The sequence below is a fragment of the Cylas formicarius genome, unplaced genomic scaffold, assembly GCF_029955315.1.
Source record: "Cylas formicarius isolate icCylForm1 unplaced genomic scaffold, icCylForm1.1 PGA_scaffold_6__28_contigs__length_40554024, whole genome shotgun sequence".
Classification (NCBI taxonomy): Eukaryota; Metazoa; Arthropoda; class Insecta; order Coleoptera; family Brentidae; genus Cylas; species Cylas formicarius.
Window position 1 is genome coordinate 36,031,786 of NW_026844347.1, and position 12,667 is coordinate 36,044,452.

Consider the following 12,667-nt stretch of genomic DNA (forward strand, 5'->3'; position numbering starts at 1 on the left):
TTGTTGACACGTCATATAATTTCTTCGTTTGTTAATCTAGCCGTCCAGGGATTCGGAGATAAAGATAAAGTTCTCAATGTCTAGTCTTCCATGTTGTAGACCAAACGAAGTAAAGGTCAAACATGGAGCTAGAAACTTTGTGGAATATCAAGAATAGTTGGCGGGCCTGCTCAATGCGACATTTTATCTTCTTGTTAGAAGTTTAATCTTCGTAGCACTTGAATTCTTCTACCCTATAAGGCTAAGTTTACAAATATGGTTTGGTTTCTAGAGATATTCGTGAATGTTTGGTTTTTTGATATTGACATTTAAGCCCACAATTATTTGCTCTGTTCTCTTACCTTATTGTCCCTTGGTTGTATGTCGTATAAGCAATCAAGTTAATTTGTCATTATAGTGAATATTGTTTATTCACACTCCATTAACTTTAACTCCTATTTTCACACCTTCCAAAGCCTCTTGGAAAATTTGAAAAAAAAAGAAGTTTTTTGCAGAAATCGCTTCAAATATTAGAATTCAAACTAAATCTTTTTTATTTTTTATTTATTAAATACCGTAAGACAATAAATATATCACAAAATTAACTAAATAAACTATATACACTCTTAGGTAACTATAAAAGCTTCTTACCTATTTCTAGCTACGAAATAAATTAATACACGAAGTTAAAAACCAATTTTGTTTGTTTTAAATTTTGTATATATTAGGCATTGATCGGCTTCCACTGTACGATAGCCCTCTGGTCATCAGGAGCTTGACCAAAGGGTTTGGTATTGTCGCTGGCTACGTATTGATTAACCTGGCAGTCCAGCATTATCTGATATTTGTGCACGTCCGTACCTAGTTGCTAAAAGTTAGAGAGTTTGTCTAACGTGAAAGCAAAATGAAACGCGTGGTCTTACCTGCGTCAGGGGACTGGTATTGGTCGTAAATATCCCGGAAAAATTTCTAGATCGGGCTAGATTCAAGACCTCGTCTTCCATGAATTGCATTACCGCTACGTTTTCTTTGGCGCTCAGTGACGAATGAGTGGCCATCATAAACGAATGGAGAATTTGCCCCTTACCGGGAGGTAATTTGTTGTCTCTGCTAGAGGATACCCAAAAACATTAACGTTGTGCTAAGGGTTAGGTAGCAATACTTTAGTAGACGCCTTTTATTATATGCCTTGATTAGTTGAATTGAATGAAACCCTGAACCCAGTCGCCTTATTAATAAGCTTGAGGGTGGTGACATCGAAACTCACTGACTTATCTACTTAAAGAATAAACTAAATTTTGCTGCAAACGGTTAAATGCATTTAAATATTCAAAGAATATTTTTGCTCAATTCATATTGAGAGAGAATAAACCTTGAAGTGAGTGGTCTGATCAATGACCTTGAGAGTAGTGGCACCGAACGTCATTCACTTATCTACTTAAATCGAAAACAAAATTTTTCTGGCAATCTTGTACATGTCGGTTAAATACATTTAAATATTCAACGAAGGCTTGTGCTCAAATTAACCAAAGTTAACTACAGTGTAGTAAAAAGAAATAAACTTCACCTAACGGGTCCCTCGATGCTCTCCAAAAACTCGAATATCACAGTCAGTTTCGATTTGATCTCGACTTCCGGTTCATCTCGGGCGTCAAAATTCAAAGCTACCCCCACTATTTTCCCGGACTCGGATTTGGCGACGAAGCTCAGGTTTTTCTCTACCAGTGGCTCCCACAGGGCGTCAATGAGCTCATCGTAATCGGACTCAGATATCTCAGAGATTATCCATTGTTCGAGGTCTGCTTTTTGATAGAAACTGGTCGTTACCATACTGAAATGAATTCGATGGTAAAAACACTATTTTTTTGTAATTTTTATAAGATTACGTACTCCAGCACCGCCATTTTATCTTCCGGCTTGAGCAATTCGGCGGTAAATTTGTGCGGTTGTTTATTACTCTTCGTGGCCGACGTCATATTGTACAATATTTCTTCGAAATTTGCCGCGGAAATAAAATCTCCGATATCTGAAAGTAAACGTGCGCGGTTTGTTCGGAAATCCCACTTCTGATTTAACATAAAAGAGTCATAAGTTATTTGGTTTTCGTAACTTAATTTATGCAAATTTTAAAAATGTGGTCAAAAATGAAATTAATGCTCTACGCGTGCATTTTTTTATTATTTTAGAATTCTTTCTTGTGTACCTCTACCGAATAACTATAACTGCTCTGGTCCAAGCAGTCTGTTGACTAACCCTGCTTGGATAAAGAAATAAATAAATTAAAAAATGGAAATTGGAATTTTTATATTTTCGGAATTTACAAAATACTTAAATTTACTATTTTTGCAAAAGAACAGGAAAAGAGGCAAAAAAAAAACAAAGAAAATAATAAAAAGAGGTAAGCGAATTTTATAAAGTTAATGTTAAAATAATACCAATCTAGAAAATTGAAAACAGCTTTATGCCATGCACATTTATAATAAAACAATTTATAATTTAACAAAAATTATTTTGTAAGTAAAATACAATATATATTTAATTAGATCGCTATGAGCTTTACTCTCACTGGTACACGGAAAAAACTGACTTTTGTCATAAAGTCATAAAGACGAATTTACGTGGTTTATTCTGATGTTTGCTTAAACCACCAAACTTCATAATACCCTTATATAAAAACACAAAAGATGTTTCTTTTACGCCCAAAGAACAGCAATTGGACTTACTTATATGGTATCCCTTGTCAGCTAGCCTCGAAATGGTGAATATTGAGTTCAAAGAGTTCCCGCCGATTTCGTAAAAGTTCGCGTCTATCGAAATGGCAGACCTGGCGGCGCGACCCAAAACCGACGCTACCGTTTCGAACAAATGTCTAGCCGGCGTCATCAGGTGCGAAGACACGCCCTCATACGAAATTTCCACTTCGGGTTTGAAATCGTCTGAAAACGACAGCGCCGAATAGAGTAAAATGTGGAATTGCACAAAGAATAGATCGTTTGGTATCATTCGAGCTTTCAACGTTACAGAAAAAGTTTATACATAATAATAATAGACATAAATCAACCAAAACTGTAACTTTAATGTAAATATTTTATCATTTAAACCAATTTAACACACTACTTAGCAATATACTTGGGACTTTCCGAAAAACCAGCTTTATAACTGCAATCAACTCCATTTACGGATAATCTGCAATATTGAGTTGATGTGTTATGTGTGATGTGTTGATGGACATTACTCAACCAAAATTGTAGCTTTTATTAAAACATTTAATCATTTAAAGCACACTACCTCACAATATACTTATAATTTGCCGATAAACCAGCTTTATAACTGCAATCAACTCAATTTAAGGACACTTGATATTTAATTGGTGGGGATGGATACATCAGTCAACAAAAATTAAATAACTTTTTTTTGCAATAGTAGACTAAGCCAACCTAGCACTATTTAATTGAAGGGAGTACTAGTTTGAAGGCGCAGTCTCGGCAGTAGACTCACGAATAATCGGAGACTAAATTCCCGAATACCTACCATTATTGTTGGTGTTCTCGTAAGTTTTGAGGAGCGCCTGCCGGTCGATCTTGCCGTTTACCAAAAGTGGAACGGTATCGATCAAAATCACCTGCGGAATCATGTACGACGTCAGTTTGTCCCTCAGGAGAATTTCGATCTGATGATCGGTCATCAGCTTTTTGGTAGTGACGAATGCGAGTAAAGCTTGACTGATTTCGCCCGGTTTGTAGCATAGTACCACCGCCTTGTCCACCTGGAAGAAGAAATGGCCGATATTGGAGACGAAATTTGCCCTTTCCGCGATTAAGTATGCAGGTGTCCCAGTAAAAAAGCATGAAATAAATGGGTAATAAAAAAACCGCTCCAAATTATTTTTGATTTTCTAAGGTGGCATCTTCAGGAGAAGATTAAAACTCCAGTGCCGAAGGTTCCAGTCAAAAGTTTGATACCGATTTATCAATCAATCAATTATCAATTATATTAATGAGGCGAATACACCTCCACCAGATGACATCATCGCCAAAAAAAATCAAAAATTGGATAAAAGAATTTAATTTTTATTATTTAGAATGTCAAATGATACTTAAATATGATATATCATAATTTTCGTAATTTATCTTCGAATGGCACAAAATTACTTCGTAGATGCTGGCATTGTTACTACGTTTGCATATCTACACCCTTTTTCAATTTTTTATATTTATAACTTGTATGTGTGTTAAAAATTGGGTATAGAAACAACATTCTTGAATGGTTTTTAACTATTCACTAATTAAAAAAAAATAGTGAGTCTCTAGCATTGGATTAATGACCTAGTCGGTAATTTTTCAAAAAAGGATCTTCCACAGGCTACTGCTAGCCCCCAGCGACTATTATTGGATATTTGAAAAAGGACTTACGTGGATTGCGGTTTAACGACGAAGTTGAGTTAAACGAGGCTGTTTTAGCTCATTTTGCAGACAAACCAAAAGAATATTTTTTAAATGGATTGAGTTGTTAATAAAGAGATGTAATAAGTGTATTGAAGTTAAGGGGGATTATATTGAAAAATAATAAAAAATTCTTACTCTACTACTCTACTCTCATTCATATTCAGGCCGGGAACTTTTGGCGCTGGCCTCGTATGTTTACAGATAGAAGACACACTTTTGTTTTGAAAAAATTTGAAAAACATTTAGTTATCAACTGTTATTATCAGCACAGAGAATAGTTTTGGTTAGTTGCTATTTTCTTACTGTATTGCAATCTTTTTTTATGATCGCAAATAACATTTTGTCACTGTAAGATTTTTATGTTTTGCTATGTAAGTATTAATAAAAAACTTTTATTACATTTTTTTTTGTTTCATTTATATTTATTCAAAGAGGTCTGTGGTATAGGTAAAAAATTATAGAATTTCTGAATAATATAATAACAATATTCATAATTTTTCATGTAATAAAAATGCATATTTGCATCTCTTGTTTACTTCGATGCATATATTATTTGATAATTATATGCATTTAAATGCACATATATTGGGGCTTTTCCTTGCATGTTCTTTATTTATAACAAAAGGCGCAAACGTACGTTGTTTATATACAGGGTTAGTAAAAAGCACCGGAACGCTTAAGACCCCATAATTTCAACATTTTGTTTCTATTAATTATTGAGCTGCGGCAACACCGCTTGTTCTGTAAAAAGTGGCGGAATGCTTAAATATCTCCAAAACCGTCGATGCTGAAATTCAATACGTGAGAGTTTTTGAACATGCAGTATCAAAAAATGCTAACAACAGTGTTGTCAGATTTACCACTGTTAATAAGAAAATTGAATATCTTTTTTGAATTTTAATACTACCTTTTTTCAACAGGTAACAAGACCCAATTACAGGAAACACAAATCATATAATATACATACACAGGGGACGTAAACACTAATCTAAATAATAAAAAGAAGGAAAGAAGAAGAAAGTACATATAACTCGACGCCAATCGAAGTTGCCATATTGTAAGTAGGGCTTTGAAAATGGATATTAGATATTAGATCTGGGTAACTGCGGTAAGAAAGTTGATTGATGATTGATGGAGGTTTTTGAACATGGGAAACTTAATAGAAGAGGATCAGTAAAAGGTTACCAGAATTATAAATATCATCGCGAAATCTGAATCTGACAACATGGATGTTTGAATTCTACACGTTTAATGAATCTTATCGTTCCAGCTATGGCAGTTTTGGAAATTTTTTCATATCATACAAGAAAACGCGAGCTAATTATCAAGAAGAAGAATTAAATTCTTTAAAAAAACTGATTATTTGGTATATCAAAAACAGTTACTATTTTATGTATATACAATTTAATTAGTTGTAATTTTTGAACAGTTATTACTGTCTCCTCTGTCCACATTTTTATTTTAATCATTTATTAATAAAAAAATAGATTTTTCAAAAAACAAACTCACCCCCTCAATCGAATGAACAGCCCGTTCGACTTCCGTCAGATCCACCCGGTTGCCCCTTATCTTGACTTGCGAATCCGTCCGTCCTTCGTATATCAGGGTGCCGTTTTCCAGTCTGGCAAAGTCGCCCGTCCTGTAAAGTTTTGAAAAGGCGGGGTCTATCGCGAGAGGGTTTTCCAGGAATTTGTCCGGATCCCTGCCGTTGACGTATCCGGCGGCCAGATTGAGACCGGATGCGAATAATTCCCCCACGTCACCGGCGTTTACGGGCCTGAAATCCTTGTCTAGAAGATAGACCATGGTGTTGTCGATCGGAACTCCTGGAAAATCACGCAAAGTTTTCGAAAAAAGATGGAAAGATATCCACCATTTTAGGGAAAAATAGAATATTTTTGTGAGAACAAATACATGGCACATGGATTATATATTATACACCGATCTAGCGTGCGGGAATCGTCACTTTTTCAAGGTCATTTTTTTATAGAAGCCACGCTGCATAATTTTGAATCACTGAAAACAACTTGAAATAATTTAAAAAACCTTTCTAAAAATATAACACATGCGACATTTTAATCGAGTCTTCCGTGCAAAAATAAATTTTTGTAAAGGTAATATTAAGGTTCTTTCAATGAAATGAAAATATCAGGGTGGCCCATATAACAAAAAACATCCTGGTGATAACTATGTTTTTTACTTAAATTAAACCCCAGGTATTTACATTGGGTTTCGTCTATATTTCAAAAAAATGTGTAAAATGTCTAGCAAATATTATTAGTATTTTCGGGAATATTACAAAACAGAATTTTCAAAAAATTAAACATCACTAAAAACACGAGAAATTTGCTCACCCAGTCCAATGCAATAGGTTATTAAAGTTGCCCAGATAAATCGATATATCTACCGTTTGTTGAATAAAATTATCCTGGTCGGAAAGAAAGTATTTATCTACATTATTATTTAAATTTATTCGTCGAAATGTCAAGTAACTTGATCTTGAGAATTTATTGTTATTCGTGGTCAAAAATTCAGAAGCATGTGGATTTTTTTTACATTGCTTTTTGCATAAAAAACATATTTAGTATATATACTTAGCGGCCGAACCCGATTTAAATTTTGTCAAGCAAAACGAGGGCAAGGCTGTCAAATTTATGTGCTTTAGAACGAGAACCGATTGCTTTTCATTGCCTTTCAACTAATTATACCACAATTTACGCTAACAGGCCCAATTAAATACACTGATTATCAGATCTTAGACCGAAGAAAAAAGATTGTTTTGCAAATAGACGACGTATAAGGTGTCTCTAAAAGTTTTGTACGAAATTGCACATATTACTACCGACAGAATAAGTAGCATAAACCGATTTAAAGAAATTTGCTTCAGTCCATATGAATCGAATATGGTATCATAAGCATTCCTCTTAACTGCGGCTGTTAGAGGGCGCTTCACACTGTACCCCTGATAATTGCAATGGTCATAATATTTTTCTCAGTGTATTTTTTTAGTTTTGTCACGAAAATGATTCATTTCTAAGCAAAGAAAGTTTTCTTTTTTATTGTTAAGCTCTTTAAAGGTACAAAGTAAAGTTTATTATTTCATTGGTTTCCAAAGTTATGAGAAAATGGCAAATACAAAAGTTATAAAGATTGTTAGAATGCACACATTAAGACAATTAAACATTCACCATATTTTTAACTTTTGTTTTGAATTCGCTTTGAACTTTTGCAACTTTTTATTAATAATAATGCATACCTAAAACTAATCGTTTTTCCAACATTAAATTCAAATAACTGATAGGTAAATAAGAAAATTCTCAGCTCTTTTTCATATATCACCTACAAAACAATGTACAATGTTCTTCCTCAACATATCAGAGACATATCACAGTCTAACTTCTCCAGAGAAAGTTAGACCGTTTCTTCTGGAGCATGCTTTTTACTCAATTGCAGAATACACCCTTTCAGTCAAACACGAACTTTAAATCAACATATGTTTTATTATCTACCTATCTATATTATATTTTAGATTCCATGGTTTTTACACTTGATAATTTATGTACTTTTATAGTGTATGTATATTGTGTATTTTGTCATATTGCTATCACGCATGGAATTTTTCTATCTTAAGACTCTGTTTATACGATTTATTTATCCACAACCACAAGTTGTCAGCGTAAATCTTTCTTTTTTCTTTTGTATCTACTGACCCGCCATTTGTTGTAAAGACTTTTTATGTAAAAAATGGCCAAATAAATCTATCTATCTAAAACAATCTGGGTTTAGAAAAAGATTATAGTTGTGAGAGTGCTGCGATCGATATTGCTTATGATTTACTGCTGGCATTGGACGAAGGCAGAATTGCCACCCCCATTTTATTAGACTTTAGCAAGGCTTTAGACATTACAAATTTTACACTACATTGTTTTTATCCGATAGAGTTGAACAGGTGATTTAAAGAACTTTTATAAAATTGCATCCGATCATGTACTGCAACTAAATCCTACTAAGTCGTCCGTGTTGGTTTTCGGAAATGATTAACCGGTACATAATGTTAAAAACAAAATGATCGCAAAAATTAATTACACTCCTATACCATACTCGGACACATCGAAAAGAAAATTTTCGTAAGATTATTCAGAAAATATTCGTTTATTTTGAATATCCTGTAGCATCCAATCCAATCATATATCAAACAGTGATCTACCTATTGGAAAACTAATAGGTTCAGGTATTATTATTAATACAAAAGTTCAAGAATTTTAAAAAGAATTCAAAACAAAATTTTAAAATAGGATTTTAGGAAAATATGTTTTATTCGTCACCCTTTTCTGAGGCACCCTGTATACTTTAAAATAATTTGCAACTGTGCATTCTAACCATCTTTACAACATTTGTATTTAATATTTTCTCATAACTTTTACTCTCCATTTACTTTATCCTTGACTCACCCTGTACAGGAACATTCAAATAAGTTTGGATAAAATAATTTTATTTTCACCGGTAATCATGAAATTTGGTCAATTATTTGAAATGAATTATTGCATGAATATTTTATTGCGGGTAAAATAATCCAAACATTTTGATTATTTCCTTACCAAAACGAAAACTACACTGAGAGAAAGCTTACGATTACCTGAAACCGTCAGACATGGTGCGTGAAGCGAAAGTACTTTACCTATAGGAACTTTTTGGTGTTGGTCCAGTTGGTTGCGGTACGAGATCACGTGATAGGTGACATCTCCCATGATCTCGGTGCTGCCGTAAAAGTTGCATAGTTCGTGGCGGCCTTCTGGGAAATAATCGAAGAATTCTTCGGCAAGGGAAACCGCAAGGATTTCTCCGGAACACACCCACGTTTTCAGGTGTCCCAAAACGGCCTTGGTTTTCTAGACAAAATATAGAAACTAATCGTGACTGGGATGCGACCCTGGTGGTGTGGTCTGTTCATAGTTATAAGAAAGTGACCAATTGCTTTTGAATGGGATTATCCAAGGGTGGTCATTAACATGCAATGCGCAACAAGATTATTACCTAAAGTTTCGGAATTTCAATTCAGATAAAATTGTGGTAAGTAATAGAAATAGTTTTATACCTACCTGTGTTTAATATTCTTTGGTTTGGTATACTACTTAGTTTAAGTTAATTGGTAATCACTCTTATTTCGTGTATAATACAGCGTGTGTTGAATCGTGTGCGAATTATGCAAAATATGTGCGATTCTAGAGTATCTCAGCAGATGCTTCTGCCCAAATGTAGAAAACACTATTCTATTGAGACTAAGGAAGTTGTAAACAATGTTTATTTGACTCTCATTGAACGTGGTGCCAGCAAGCAAGCATCTTTAGAAGAAACGGCCACAATTCCAACATCAACTGTATGGAAAATTGTGAATTTCATTTCAGCGAGGAAAAAAAGAAGCGATGCTGACATTTTCGCGAGTGTAGATGAAAGTGATCAAGATATAATACGGCGTAAAATTTTCCAGTTATACGAGGAACAAAGCGTGCCTACGTCAGATGTCTTAATTAGGAGGCTTGAAAAAGATGAAACCGGTGTTAAATATGGCAGAACTACCTTATGGAAGAATTCGGAAATGGCGATTGGAATATCTAGAAAAAATTAGGGATTACAGAGAACAACAAAGGCCAATTATTTACTTGGATGAAACTTGGTTCGACATTTATGATACCCCGGAAAAGGGTTGGGTTGACTCAACTGATAAGTGTAAAACAAAAGTGCCATCAAAAAGAGGTAAAAGAATAACTATTTTGCATGCTGGCTCTAAAGATGGTTGGATTCCAAATGGACTTTCTCTGTCTGCAAAAAATATTAAAGATTCTTCTCTGGATTAACAAGAAAACACAACCGCTGATTTATTTGAAAGTTGGTTTAAAAACAAACTAGTTCCAAACATCCCTCCTAATAGCGTCATTGTAATTGACAATGCAAGTTATCACAGTAGACAGTTGACTAAAACCCCCTCCTCGTGTGACATAAAAGCAACAATCCAAAACTACATGTATAATAACGACATTTATTTTCACGGAGATTAAACCAAAAATTGAGGTTCTACAAAACTTGAAGTTACAAAAGGAATACGTCTGTGATAATTATGCAAAAAATCTAGAGCATACAGTTAAGGCACCAACTGAAATCTGCCATTCGTCGTAACAATGTTTTTCCCCATGTTAACTCCAATGTCCTCAAACTTACAGAAACCGAAATTTTTAACATCCCTCCACAAAGTTGTGCAAATTCTGTTAAACATATAGAAAAAGCAGAACAATCGTATATCATATTGCAAATAATATAGAACAAATAATAATTAGAAAAGGTGATGATAGCGATACTGATACTGATATATTATGTGAATAATTTGAGGTAATTTAAATAGGAAATGAAATTAATTTGTAATTTTATTTTAGATTTAAACATAAATACATACATAAATAAATAAATATTGTTTTGTATTTTTCCTAACAAAACCCCAAATAATTAAATTCTAAACAAAGTACGGACCTGTTCGGCCATGTTTCATTCTTACAGCTTGCCCGGGTCTTTCCTTAATTCGTATCAGTTAGTCACTTTCTTATATCTATGAGCAGACTTTACTTACTTGCAGCTGAAGATACATCAGCAGAGATCTCAAGAGAGACGGCACCAAGACAAGACGTTCAATCTAAAAAATATTTAGAGATAGAGTACACGGATTGAAAAAATGAAAAAAAAAACATATTTAACCAAATGTGTATGAACAAATTAAAACACGTGCTTAGCAAGCACTCAGAATAAGAGTAAATTGAAATTTTGTCAAAAATATGCCAAATATTGCTCGTATCTGTCGACGAGTGAGATTGACCGTTTCTAAGCAGGCCTTCACCTTGTACTCCCCCAAAAGGTCTATAAGTTTCTCGGGATCTTTTGTCAGCGACCTGGGAACCACCAAAACGGCGAGACCATTTAACAATGGGCCCCAAATCTCGCAGACACTATCGACGAAGGTAAGAGCAGTTTTGAAAACGCACACTTTTTCGGTGGCACTGTACGGAAATCGTTTGAACTGCCATTGAAGACGGTTGAGTATCACTTTGTGGGGAAGTCTCACGCCTGCAATCAAAAACGTGTAATTGAGGTTTAGAGGTACCTTTGAGGCGTCGCAAGGTTTAAAAAAGGTGCTTAATACTTAGATACCTTAAAGAAATACGGGGTGACTCAAATAAATAGCGACGCTGAAAAACTGATAATCCCGATTCCCTCTTGTTGGTTTTTTGAACTAGGACGACTGTTAAATGTCGAATTACTTGAATATTTTAAGAGGTGAAAGTTGGATATGCACCATTAATCCTGCGAAGAATGGACTCATTAGTTTTGACAATTTGGAGTTCAATGTCAACATTTTACGTATCTGTCTTGATTTGTCGTGTATCACAATCGTTAAAGCTTGTATGCAAGACTTTTTTACTTAAGATTATACAGGGTGTTTTCTAATAATGACACTTTTTGATTTTTTATTGGTTAGATTCCAGATCATTATTACTTTTGTGACTAAAACTATTAAATGCCTGAATGGTTAAATGGATAAAAATAATTGCAACCCCATTGAAAATTTATGTTTACGAAAAAATAAACAGATACAAGTTTATTGCAAATAAAAAATTCTCCTAAAATTGAAAAGAAAATAAATAGATTTTTTTAAATAGCTACAGTACTAACTACTAACTAAAGTTACAAAACAGAAACAAAAACAAACAAATTACAAAATTTCGATATTTAAAGATACTAAAGAAAAAAATGTTATTAAATAAATAATCCTCAAAAATGTTTATCATTTAACAAGACGAAACCAAAAAATATTTCGTAACAAACCAAAAAAGAACAAAAAAATATTACCTATTATATTTTTTTAATTTGTCATTTTTAATTTTCAGAAACATTTTTAGATAAAAAAATTACACAAAATGCACGGCATCCATCCTACGTCGCTGAGTAAAATTATTAATTTAAAATATAAACTAAACAGAAAAATTCCCTGTAATAAAACAAAAATCCAAATTAAAGCTACTATTTAACAAATAATAACAAATTATTTTTGGTTAGTTTTGGATAGATCATGCTGTGCCTATTTGGTTACTCAATTATTTGGATGTCTGAAGATGCCTTTAAATAATATTTAAGACATCGATTTTGTGTTTATTTGTTATTGTTACATGTCTCCCCGAATTTCGTATTCCATTATCGAA

The 12,667-nt window shown here is 33.6% G+C and overlaps 1 protein-coding gene across 3 annotated transcripts in view; it reads right to left on the bottom strand.

The window, feature by feature from the left end:
• Nucleotides 1–528: 528 nt before the first annotated feature.
• The window catches only part of LOC132703567 (beta-alanyl-bioamine nonribosomal peptide synthetase ebony), a 37,763-nt gene continuing 25,624 nt past the window's right edge, over nucleotides 529–12,667 (bottom strand). For 2 of the 3 annotated variants that reach the window (XM_060672902.1, XM_060672901.1), the window contains exons 5-14: nucleotides 11,308–11,534; nucleotides 11,044–11,106; nucleotides 9,103–9,313; nucleotides 5,934–6,250; nucleotides 3,511–3,745; nucleotides 2,703–2,915; nucleotides 1,870–2,005; nucleotides 1,547–1,810; nucleotides 903–1,089; nucleotides 529–847 (exon numbers count right to left, since the gene is read on the bottom strand). In XM_060672902.1, the coding sequence (XP_060528885.1) occupies nucleotides 704–847; nucleotides 903–1,089; nucleotides 1,547–1,810; nucleotides 1,870–2,005; nucleotides 2,703–2,915; nucleotides 3,511–3,745; nucleotides 5,934–6,250; nucleotides 9,103–9,313; nucleotides 11,044–11,106; nucleotides 11,308–11,534 (1,997 nt within the window). In that variant the 3' untranslated portion in view covers nucleotides 529–703. The remainder of the gene's footprint in view (nucleotides 848–902; nucleotides 1,090–1,546; nucleotides 1,811–1,869; nucleotides 2,006–2,702; nucleotides 2,916–3,510; nucleotides 3,746–5,933; nucleotides 6,251–9,102; nucleotides 9,314–11,043; nucleotides 11,107–11,307; nucleotides 11,535–12,667) is intronic. The other variant, XM_060672903.1, reaches the window with a different exon arrangement.